Below are 12,495 nucleotides of genomic sequence, written 5' to 3'. Positions count from 1 at the left end.
TGGTAAATAACAATTGTTAGCCTTCCTCTTTCTTAGAAAACAGCATCTCTACATTACATATACTTACATTTTTTTCATAATTTTAGGCATCCACTGGAGGACTTGATTTTTGTGCTCCGCCCCCCATGGATAAGTGGGGCTACTTTATGGTTACTTTGTTAACCTGCATAAGCATTTCCACTTCATGATTTAAACTTATTATATCCTTACCAGAGCCTTGAATAGATAGATGATGGATAGACAAATAATAGATAGATAGATAGATAGATAGATAGATAGATAGATAGATAGATAGATAGATGAATAGATAGATAGGTGTATATGTCTGTGTGTGTCTCTGTGTGTGTAGCTCTGATACAAGATATAGAAACTGAGAGATGAATGAAGCAGTTGCCACAACCTCTTCTAAGAAATTTACAACTCAAAGGAGTAAGGTTATGCATCGACATATCTTTAATATTTATCTAGATTCATTATATTCCAGTAATTCCTAATCCCAAGACACCATCATATCAGAATGACCTTCAAATGTAAAATAAAGACCTGGCCATATCAATGGCAACTTAAAACACCATATCATTAACAACTTAAAATAGTCTGTCCTATGATAAAACAGTGACCTGAATCATAACACCTCCACCATTCACTCTCTGCATGTCTTGCCAGCCTTACTCTCTACTGAATCATTACCCTTCCATCAGGTCTTCAATCACCCACTGGGCCCCACTTGCTGGTCCTTCTATTTCTCTCATCCTCCAGTTCTCCATTTTGTAATGAGTTCCTGGGGTCCTTTTCCTTTCTTGACATGTGGTTTGTGGTCAGATCACCATAACGTGCTTCCTTAGCACAATCGTTTATTATCATGACATATGTAATATCCCTTGCCAAACTATAGTCCAAATGAGGACACAGACCATAGATTTCTGTTTACTGCTGTACCACCAAGACTGTATGTATTAGGTACATCTTCAAAGAGATGTGCAATCAATTAACATGGTTACATAAAACTACAGATATTCAAAATTAGCAGGCATCAACCAAATATAACCTTATTCTTTTTCACTTTTATTCAGTGTTTTCATTTATTATTTATAAGAAATGATTAACTATGATACAAAGCTGAACCAAAAAAAAATTTAACTTAATGAAATTGTGTTGTTATGATTCCTTAATGATAAAAATATTTAAAAATCACCCTGGAATAATTTCTTCTTATATCATACTCTGCATTTCCAGAGTTCTGTGATGATTCATTGCTCTCTCAGTGGGGCATACAATGGCCAGGGCTTACTATTAAAAAGAAATAGAATAAAACAAACATCCCAAATCCCAAAGTGATAAAGGATATTGGAAATGTGAAATGATGTATTTACATCTCTGGATGTCTTCTCTGCTTGTACTTACCACCAAAGAAGACACAGTAGAAAATACTTAAGATGGGGACCAAAAAGTAAGGCTCCAGGCCATCAACATTTCCTTTAACCTGCCATAACCCTTGTAATGTGTTCTCTCTGGCTTCTTGTTCTTAAACTCATGCGCTAGGTTAAAAACCTTAAAGTAGCTCACCTAAAGTCCACAATATTGTTAATTTACCTAATTCTCAGTTCCTTCAAAGTGAAAGTGAAATCACAACACAGGCTTTCATAAATGAAAGTAGAACTTGCTAAAACTACTGCCCCAAAGATCTGGCATGAAGATAAACTGACCATTCAGTATATCTGACTTAAGTCTCTAGTTTAATCAATAATTTCTTCTTTTTTTAATTTTTTAACTGTTATTAATTACACTTTATTCATTTTGTATCCCCCCATACGTCCTTCCTCCTCCCCTCCCGGTCCCACCCTCCCCCTCCCTTTCTGCATGTATGGCCCTCCCCAAGTCCACTGATAGGGGAGGTCCTCCTCTCCTTCTTTCTGATCTTAGTCTATCAGTTCTCATCAGAAGTGGCTGCATTGTCAGGGTTCTAGGTTATCTCCATGAATAGTCCTTGGTTGGAGTAGGAGTCTCTGGGTAATCAATAATTTCTAACATGGAAAGAACTACAATGCCTTTACATTTTGCCTCCTTCACATTACTGTGAAGCATTGTTCCTGTTCTTATTAAATTACCAACCTACCTGTATTGCCTTCCAAACAACAACTTAAAGTCACTGCCCCTAAAATTAGATCTGACATCTATTGACACTGTCCCACCAGAATGTTCAATTCTATCCTGCAAAGCACAATCTCATGGTGCGAATTTAAAAATGAATTTACCCTTTGCAGGGCCAGGTATGGCAGCACATACATTTAATCCCAGCACTCAGGAGTCAGAGAAAAAGAAATCTCAGCTTAAAACCAGACTAATCTATAGTCCATGCTAGCCAAGGCTACATGGTATCATACCGTCTATCTCAAAGGGAATATAAAACAATTGTATATGGTTCAAAGAAATTTCATCAAGCAAATATACTTATAAATGTATTTGGGTTTTATTTGTTTCTGACAGAGTTGAAGAAATGTTTATCTAACAACTATTAATTTCATAAAACATTTAAGGAGAAGCTGAACACTTTGAACACTTCTTGCAGCAAGAATAGCAGTCTGATTATTTTTATGGTAAAATAATCTTCAATTTTATATGGCTCAAAGAAAATTTCATCAAGCAAATATACTTATAAATTTATTTGCGTTTTATTTGCTTCTGACAGATTTGAAACCTATTCATGGTCTTTGTTCTCAAAACTTTGAGGGTTTTGAGGTACCTACAAATGACCTGAGCATTATGAAGACAACGGATCTGTATCTCCAGAAGGTTTCAAAGTGGGTGGCAGAAACTGAAACCAAGAGTAAGTTTAATAACATTGCCAAGTTTAGTAACATTACAAGCTGTGGGAACACAACGGGAGACACCACACTACTTGCAATAAGCAAAGATAAGGAACAAATTACAGAGGGAGATTTGAAAACAAAGTGCTCAGTCAGGGAATGGGACCAACTTCAACAGAGGTAGGTTTAATAACAGCTGTTCTCTACTGGAAAGTTCAACAGTCACTAAGCCTGGCAGATCATGTTCTCTTACTGCTAAAAAGAAAAGAGAACGTACGGACAACTCTAGATAATTTCCTCTCCTTTGGAACTTCAGAGTCACAGCACCTAAAAGAAGAACAGCACACGGCTCCAGCTCTAAAATTAGCACACACCATTCCGTGTCCTTCATTTGTTTTATTTTACATTACCTTTCAGGGCATTGCTGGAAAAAGGCTGTCAGCTGCTGCAGGAGTAGTGGCCAGCAATCAGGCCTGTGCTCAAGCACAGTGATCAAAGGCTGAGGATGATTTCTGAGAAACACAGGAAATCACATTGTTAACTGTCATTTCAGGAGCACACATTCCCTCCATCCAAGCACAGCAGCAAAACAGCCAATGGCAGCTACAGACATTTTCCAGGCTCTATAATGTCACAAAACTATCACTTCCTGAACTAGGGAGGTGGTGCATGAGAACAGACTTTTCTCCCATTTTATCTAATTCTTCTCCTGAAGAAAATGGATCCAGAGTCTCAGAGATCTAAGTTAGAAACTAGGTCCTATAATTTAATAGCTCAGACTTCAGCCAGTCTCAAGGAATCCAGTAGCTTTGTCCAAACTACCCCCTGATGTCTGCATTCCTCCTCCTATTGTCCCTTCCCATGCAGGCAAGCTGCCCTTCCCTCTAACCTCAGGCTTGTAAGCAACGTAGGTACCTGCTTTTGGGTTTTTTTTTGTTGTTTGATTGTTTTGATTTTTGTCTATTCTTGTTTTATGTACGTCTGCGCATCCAGTGTGTGGAGACCAGAAGAGGGTGTGAGATCCCCTGGATCTGGAGTCACAGATGGTTTGTTAGCCTCAATGTCAGTGCTAGGAACTGAGTCATCAGTCTTCTCTAAGTGCAGCCAGAAAGGACTCTTACCACTGTGCCATCTCTCCAGTCCATTCTCGTCTTTTCTACCTTCTCAGTACAGGGTTTTGCTTCCCTCAGCATATTTAGGATAAAGAAAAAGACAATATTCTTCCCATCTCAAAAGGCAAAGTTTCCAAATTGAAAGTGCTTAAAACTACTGTTGTACAGAAATTTATATTACGTGGCCCACTTCCATTAAAGTATCTAAGAGGGATTTATTAAACATAGGATCTGAAACCTGGAGGATTCTCAGAGAATGGGGCCTTAAAAGAATGAAAAAACATAACACAAGTCTTTTTTTTTTCAATAGTTCAAAAGACTAATAACAACTATAAACGTACCGTGTTTTTGTTTTTAACTTTACATTTGTTAATGCATTTGGGGGAGGAAAGGCACTGTGAAGTAAATGTGGAAATCAAAGGTCAGCTCTTGGGAGGCAGGCCCTTCCACCGTGTGGGTTGTAGGGAGTAAACCCAAGTCATCAGGCTTAGCAGCAGGTAGATCTAGATAAATGTTTCCTTAAACTTATTTGTGTAATGCTCAGGACCAAGCCCATGGCCTCATATGTGCTAGGCAAGTGCTTTACTGAGCCACATCTGCAGTTCAAGTGATATCTTAGAAGCAACCCTCTTGACTCGTTTTTTATTTCTACTTGTTTGTTTATCAAGGAAGAGCAATGTACCAAGGAGCATGAGTGGAAGTCATCAGACAAATTTAGAAAGTCATATCTTATTTCTGCTACACAGTATACTGAAAACTAGGTGATCAAGCAGCTTCCAGGCAATTCTCCTGTCTCCACTTCCCATCTCCACATAGCAGTGGGGATACTGATGCACTCTGCTGTATCTGACTTTTTATGTGGGTTCTAGAAATGAACACAGGCCATCAGGCTTGTAAGAACTTTTATCCACAGAGCAATCATCTCTCCAGCCTTGTAAAGATGTAACCCAGCCTGAATCAGAGTCATACTCCTCCTGCCTCTACAGCATATGCTACCAGCATGTATCATGGCAACTGGCTCTTCTTGGTCCTTAAAGCATGGTGGGATTTCCAGCACATCAGCATCATCAACTAATCCCCTAAACCCACCCACATATAATAAAGTCTTGCTATAAAGCACAGCTCAGGTCAGAGTGGAGCTCTTGGCAATGCCAGACCACAGTTACCTTGGGGTTTCTAGAAATAGTGTTCAAAGTTGTAAAAGCAACTTTAAAACTATAGGTGATTTTAATATGCCCCATACTTTGACAGCTGCTACAAGGTAAAATCCTCTGAAGAAGGAAGTCAAGGATATGGCTTTTTCTGATCTCTTCTGCCTTTTATAAAAGAAAAAGTTCAATAGATCTATCACACTTAAATGCTAGGTTTGTGTTACCTCTCCAACAGCTCTCCATGATTTCTGGCTATTATGCCTTCATCTCTTTATTTTCACTTCAAGCTTACCTACTCTATCATGCACTTACCTCATAGGCCAGCAGCCTGCTCATTAAAACACGGGCTATTTCTCACTCAATGCCAGATTACCACCATTGCTAAGGATGGTCTAACACAATGATTCACAGTTAACTTAATGCTACATGAATCCTAAGCAGCTATTCCCAAGCCCCACCAGGAGAGGCTCTGGCCAGGACAGTGAGGGTAGGGGTTGCTCATCTTAAATCTGAAAGAAGCTGGGTCAAGCCTGTGTGGACGATGGGTCAGGACAGTCTCTTTCCCATACTCTGGCCTGTTTGTACCCATGCAGAGCCAGTGCTGGAAGGCAGCTAGGAAAGTGCTTTGAGGTCATCAGAGTGCAAAATGCTGCACGCAGTATCTTACCACCATGAAGCTAGCAAGCTGGATTTTGTCTACTTGTGCTGTTGGGTAGCAAGCCCTGAATCTGTGGCTTTCTTTAGCATCTATCATTCACAGACCATTCCTAGCAGGTGGGTCTCATGTCATCCTTCATTTTCACAGATGACGGTCTAGAATGCCAGCTAGAGGGTAGACCTCAGTGAGGCCTGATATTCTGAGGAGGAGTGCTATCCAGCAGCTACAGAATCACTGAGAATCACTTCTCTTCAATATGGTCCTTGGTTGACCAAGGAGCTCAACTCAGGACCTGGGCTGCAATGACCTGAGAGTGTGGTGCATTCTGCCAAGAATCTGGTGTCCTTCCTTGCGCCCTCCATCTCACACTAGTCAATGGCCAAGGAGGCTAGACATGGGGGTCAAGGACTCCACCAGCCCCTGGGCAGGCACACCTGCTGCCTTGCCCTGAATGAGCTGGGCAGGAACCTTAGACACTCTACTGCCTTCCTAGGGGTACCTGGTCTTTGTGACCCAGGCTAGAAGCTGCTCCCCAACTGCTGGTAAGTGCTGACTGATCCATGTGGGTGTGGCTACCTTGCTTGGAGCATCACAGAAAGCACAACTTTGTATGCCAAGCCTCAAAACTCATATCAAAATCATGTATATAAATTCCAAACACTTTGGCAGATAAACCTATGAAGAATCACCTTCCATCTTGATTGTCACAGACATGAAGTCTAAATACTCCCAAGTCCTAAATGCCACTTGGCACATCACAGCAGAACAAGGTCTTAGACACTGGTAGAAGTTACTGTTCCTATGTGCTGTCCTGATAGACACGCTGGTGGGAGGAGCTTTGTACAGGACCACTCACTAGTCCTACTGCTAAGGGTGACACTCATGGCTGCTTAAGAAAAGAGTGGAATGTGAACTGATAGACTAAGATCAGAAAGGAGAGGAGAACCTCCCCTATCAGTGGACTTGGGGAGTGGCATGCATGCAGAAAGTAGAGGGAGGGTGGGATTGGGAGGGGAGGAGGGAGGGGCTTATGGGGGGGATACAAAATGAATAAACTGTAATTAATAAAATAAAATAAAATAAATGTAACTAATAAAAAAAAAGAAAAAAGAAAAGAGTGGAGAACTCCCCCTGTCAGTTACCTAGGGGAAGGGAATAGGGGAAAGAGGGAGGAAGGAATTGGGGAGTTGAAGGAGGGGGCTTCAATCAGGATATATAATGAATAAATTGTGAAGAAAAAAATTTAAATTAAAAAAAGTCTAAGAAATTAACAACAAAAGATTTTCTGCAGTCACAAAGCCCTGAGGTGTTTTCCAATTGTTCTCTTAGAAACCAGCTCCTGGAGAGATGGCTAGGTATACTGGCTGCTCTTCCAGAGGACCTGGGTTCAATTCCCAGCAACTGGTGGCAGTATAATTCTAGTCCCAGGGGATGGGGCACCTAAACACAGACAAACATGTAGGCAAAATACCACTACACATTAAATAAAAGAAAAAGAAATCAGCTCCTTCCTCCTCATACCCTTACCCCTCCTCTTCTTCCCCCCAAAAACTACTTAGTCACCATTAGTCCTCTTCCTGTCTCTCCCACCTCCACAAGGCAACAACTGCAGATCAATCTCTCCCTCAAAACAAATTCAAGTTAAATCAGGTCAACAGAAATAAAAAGATAGTCATCTTAAAATAGTACAAATGACACACATGTGTAAAAACATCTCTTATGCCGACACAGCTCTGTTCCACTCAGAATGCACGGAACCATTCACTTTTGTTGCAGGAAAATGAGGGCCTATTTCACCAGCTACCGAGTCAGCCAATGCCAGTCAGCCTCTCGGACTTAAGCTCTAAAGATTAGAGTAAGTGGAATATGCCAGAACAAAGGTCCAGATTAATTACTGATTTAAACCTCAGGATAATTAACTTGTCCAGACAATTTATTACGCCCTAAGTGACAATATTGCAAAGAATAATGTACAATATTGATTATAAGAGGCTGATAATCTTGAAAGAAGTGACATAGAAAATGAAAACATTGACTCTTGCTGTTGATTAGTATTTGATTACTAGTATATCCTATTCCAAATGAATACAAATAACCTAAAATCAATCATAATCGCCAAAATATTGTTTTTATACTCTAAGCATAATGAACCAAAGAGCTAAATTCTCCCTCGTGAATCTGCAAATCGATATGTGAATACACGTAAAAATAATACATAAAGGCTTACCCTCAAGTAATAGAGTGGATGTATTTCTGCCATCATGCGCAAGAGTGACTTACTCTTAGCACCAGTGGCATGCCAGATAGACAGTCTTCACAGTGGGGGCTAGCCTATGCACCACAGCTTGCTGAGCAGCAACCCAGCCTCCCTCCACCAGATGCTCCTGTATTCCCTCCAAGTACTGACAATCAAAGCTGTCTTCCTACTCCACTTAATGTCCCTGTTGGAGCAAAACTGTCTGTTTCAGAACCACTGATGGAAGTCCACAGCAAGAGCAATGGAAAGCACGACACTAAACAGAGGGTGGTGCCAGGCCCTGCCTGACACATAACTAAAAGTCATTAAGCATGGCTGGGGTTTACATGTCTTTCGGAAATACACTCAACAAGAGTCAGCAGTGGATACACAAGAGAAATTAGAAGGCTTAAAATGGAAAAAAAATGTAAAGTTATTCCTTTACAAAATAAATCTTACTCTAAAATAAACATCATTAGAGAATATAGATGCTAATTTGAGTATGACATAAAATGAAGATATTATCCTATCAAAAATATTATAATTAGAGCATGTAAAATGCCATAAGGCTGAGTACAGCTCACTCCTGATGTATTGAAGATTTGATTATTAAATTCATGGATTATTCAAGATTTTTCCTTCTTCCTTTCACTTGCTGTTTGTCACATTCAACGTTGTTAAAATGTATTCAAATGAGAAAGTCCAAGCTGTTAGAAAGGACACACAGTTTAAACTCCAAAATTGCAAGTTAGAAGTGCCACTGAGAGAAGGGGGAAGGGGGAGGGAGGAAAGAGAGAGTGGAGGGAGTAAAGCAGGGAAGGAGGGAACAGAGAGGTCTGAGCACTGGTGTTTCTCTGCTTCCTGAGGATGGCTGCCTCACACTCCTTCCTCCTGACTATGGCTGTCTCATACTCCTTCCTGCCATCATGAGATCTCTATCATTATGAGAGGGAACTGGAACTCTGAACTAAAACCCTCTTTTCTTAAAATAAATTGATTCATTAATTCAATCATCCTCAAATCTGCTAGTCAAGCTACACAGTCGATTTACTCCATCCTCAAAATGTATGGTGGAATGGTCCACTGGTCAACTGTGCCCCTTAAAAAACTAATGGTGGTAGCCACTGGGAAGCACATTCTGAAAACCAAGCAAAAGTATGGATGTCCATCATCGCTGTCATCACTGTAGAGGTTTTTATACAAGCCATGGCCAGACCTTACCCTGGGAATCTTTTACTGTTATATAGCCACATCCCTGTATCAAACAAAACTAAAACTAGAGAGAGAAAATGTAACAATGGGAGCAAAGAGCACAGAATTATGGGGGGGAGGGGCTGGAAGGGTTTTTTTGAGATCAAGTCTCATGTAGCCAAGACTGGCTTCCAACTCACTACATGGCCTGCCTCTGCCTCCCTATTGCTGGGATTGTAAGTGTGCACCACCAGGCCCAGTTCATGCAGCTCAAACCCAGGGCCTACATATACTAAGCAAGAACTCCAGCAACTGAGCTACATGTCCGTCTCCAAACTTACATTCTCCAGCAAAGCATGGGATCGCAAGCAAGAGAATTAGCCTCACTTTTTTTAATTTTTAATTTATTATTTATTACAACTTACTCACTTTGTATCCCAGCTGTGGGCCTCCCTATCATCTCCTCCCAATCCCACCCTCCCCCCATCTCCTCCCCAAAGTTTCTTCATCTGTAAAATAAACTCAAGGTAGATAGCTAACAGCTGGAGCTGCATAACCCACATGAATAATAAATTCCAAGCAGAGGATGCACAGGACAAAATCAAATCCTGCAAAGGCAACAAACCAAAAAGATGGTGCTCCCACTGGTAATTGTACGGCAAGCTTGAATAGCTCTAAGACCAATGTCTGTGAAATCTGAGGCCTCACCTATTTATATCTCACAGAGAAAACCCATCCTGCATTGTCTGCTTCCTAGGAAAGTAAAGTGCTGTGTCCAGAAGAAAAAATGATTAAATCAGAATTTCCTAGCTCCTGAGATAGCCTATAGATCTGCTTTCTCCTTAAAGGAGAATGGCACCATTTCGAAAGCTCAAAATCAATAGAAAGGTCACCCTCCATTGGCCTCCAGTGACTATAAATGTCTTACTGTGTTTTAGTTTCTTTGGCATGCCACATGAACCAATATGTTGAACATTCTTTGGCACTTTCCTATTTTGTGACATGCCAACATTTCTCTGATATTCTAAGGAATTCTCTGGTATTCTCTGATATTCTAGGTATATAACATAATACCTAACAAACAGAAGAGTACCTCTTAACACTCGCCAGGGTAAATTTATGTGTTAGAGCACAACTGGCCTAAAAGATGGGTCTCTGTCTCAATATTTTTTTCTCATTGTGTGTCAAATGTATTTCTATAATGAATGTAATTACAAACACACATAAACACACACCAAAGATGTCCCCATGTTATCTTTTACAGCTCAAACTGCTTTATTCATATAATCATAAATAAAAGACTACAATAGATCATGAAAAAAATCAGTTTTGTTTCAGACTCAATACTGTTCAGAGTCAGGGATGGGGGGTGGGGACCACAAAGAAGCCTACAGACTTGAATGCAAATATTTCTTTGCTCCCCACCTTTTACTAGTAATATTGACAGTGGAGAGCTGTTCATGCATCTGAAATTAAGGAGCAGAGGGAAAGAAGAATGATATGCGCACAGACTATCACAGAGGCAATGATAAAATAAGGTATGCAACCATTGTCACCTTTTCAAGAATAAATGCATCAATCTCAATAGAAATGAAGGAATAAAAAAATTAGCTTTGTGGCAGCTAAATCAGGAAGCAAAAGTTATCTGTAACCTTTAGGTCACCTCAACCTTTTGCCTCATCTCTTAGTACCAGAGAGCTATGATTTGATTTACATTGAGAATTCAATGACTGGCACAGAGCGCCTTTTCTGTGTGAGAAACAATGCCTGCAAGTCACCGTGCATTTCCATGTCTGCAGCTGTGACCCTGGCACTTTCAGAGCACTGCACAGCACTTACTCCATCAAATATGCATTTTATAAGCATTTCTCTACCTGCTCGGAATTTTGATTACAAAATGCTGGTAAGAAGCTGGGTATTTTTTTTTTTTTAATCTCTGCAGATGAGTTCAAAGATGCATAATAAGAAAATGTTCTGAGTATTACATCATGAATATTACTGCAAAAATAAAAAATATGAATCAAATTAGCGGTAATCATAAAGCCTTGTGTAACAGAATTTGAAAACAGATGTATTTGTGTGCTTTTCATAGGAGCGCCTCAGGAAAACACTAGAGCAAAAGTGCTTTAGTCTGGACATTTTTGACTGGTTACATCTTCCCTTAGGTCTGTCAGGCAGGTAGGGATTGGAGAAGATTTGATTAAATATGTTCCTTACTATGGTCTGCCCTTCCCTGGGATCAATGTTTGAGAATCAGACTTCTAATGCAAAGGTACTTTTTAAAAAGAAGGTAATGACTTGTGGTTGGAGGGAGGTACAGGTGCTTAAGGATCTTAAAAGACCTTTCTTTTATTCAGTTATACACCATGATCATGACCACGCACAATAAATAAGCCAAAAAAGAAAAATGGAGTGATTTTTGTGGCCTTAGACATGTTTTTGAAATTACCATGGCAGTTTTTATGACAGTATCTATATTTAGAAAATTTTGCACAACAGTTTCTAGAGATGATTGCTGGCTGAGGATATATAGTATGTGTAAGCTTATTCCTTAGGTATGACTGTCAATCCTAACTGCAAATCCCACATGATTAAAATCATTAATAAAACCACAAACAAAGACATGCATAGTTGGAGGAGAAAAAAGAATGAAGTCAGAAGCAAAATGTTCATGTAGACATAAACAATCAGACTGCTAAGAAGGTGCACAGCGCTGCAGACGCTGCTGCTCATGCTCACCCAACTACTGCCTGCCTTGCCTTGCTTTGTTTTGTTTTGTTTTTTCTTTTAACTTAGTCCCACTGGGCTGGTTCAGGGCAGAAACAACTGTGACACTCCATTCCTCATCTTCCTCCTCCTGGTGGTCTTTAGATAAAGATTGCCATAGCTCTTTAAACTTAAATGAAAAAGTTTAAAACTTTACAACATTCCTAAGTTGAAGTTTAAAAACTGGAAAGGTAAAAGATTGAGACACTACATACATAACTGTTAAAGAAAAGGCATTTTCTTAAGAGTTATAACTATGTAAACATGTATAATGATACAATGATATAGAATGATATAATGATACAGAATAAAACACACATTGTAGAACAGAAAGAAAGAGAAAAAAGAAAGAAGGAAGGAAGGGAGGGAGGGAGGGAGGGAGGAAGGAAGGAAGGAAGGAAGGAAGGAAGGAAGGAAGGAAGGAAGGAAGGAAGGAAGGAAGGAAAACTGGAATGGTTTCTTAAAGAAGATCCTGACAGTAATTCCCCAATGGCAAGTAAGTACCAATACATTAAAACAAACTATATATCTAGGGCAATTGCTACATTCAGCTTAGCAACCTGTTTTTAGAAGA

General features: G+C 39.9%; 1 protein-coding gene across 2 annotated transcripts in view; it reads right to left on the bottom strand.

The window, feature by feature from the left end:
• Focad (focadhesin) overlaps positions 1–12,495 on the bottom strand; it is a 315,631-nt gene that overhangs the window by 235,240 nt on the left and 67,896 nt on the right. For both annotated transcript variants that reach the window (XM_060365822.1, XM_060365823.1), the window contains exon 6: positions 3,218–3,319. In XM_060365822.1, the coding sequence (XP_060221805.1) occupies positions 3,218–3,319 (102 nt within the window). The remainder of the gene's footprint in view (positions 1–3,217; positions 3,320–12,495) is intronic.

This window comes from Meriones unguiculatus, chromosome 12, assembly GCF_030254825.1.
Source record: "Meriones unguiculatus strain TT.TT164.6M chromosome 12, Bangor_MerUng_6.1, whole genome shotgun sequence".
NCBI classification, from domain to species: Eukaryota; Metazoa; Chordata; class Mammalia; order Rodentia; family Muridae; genus Meriones; species Meriones unguiculatus.
The sequence above is the reverse complement of the archived record's forward strand: the minus strand, read 5'-3'. Positions and strand labels throughout refer to the sequence as shown.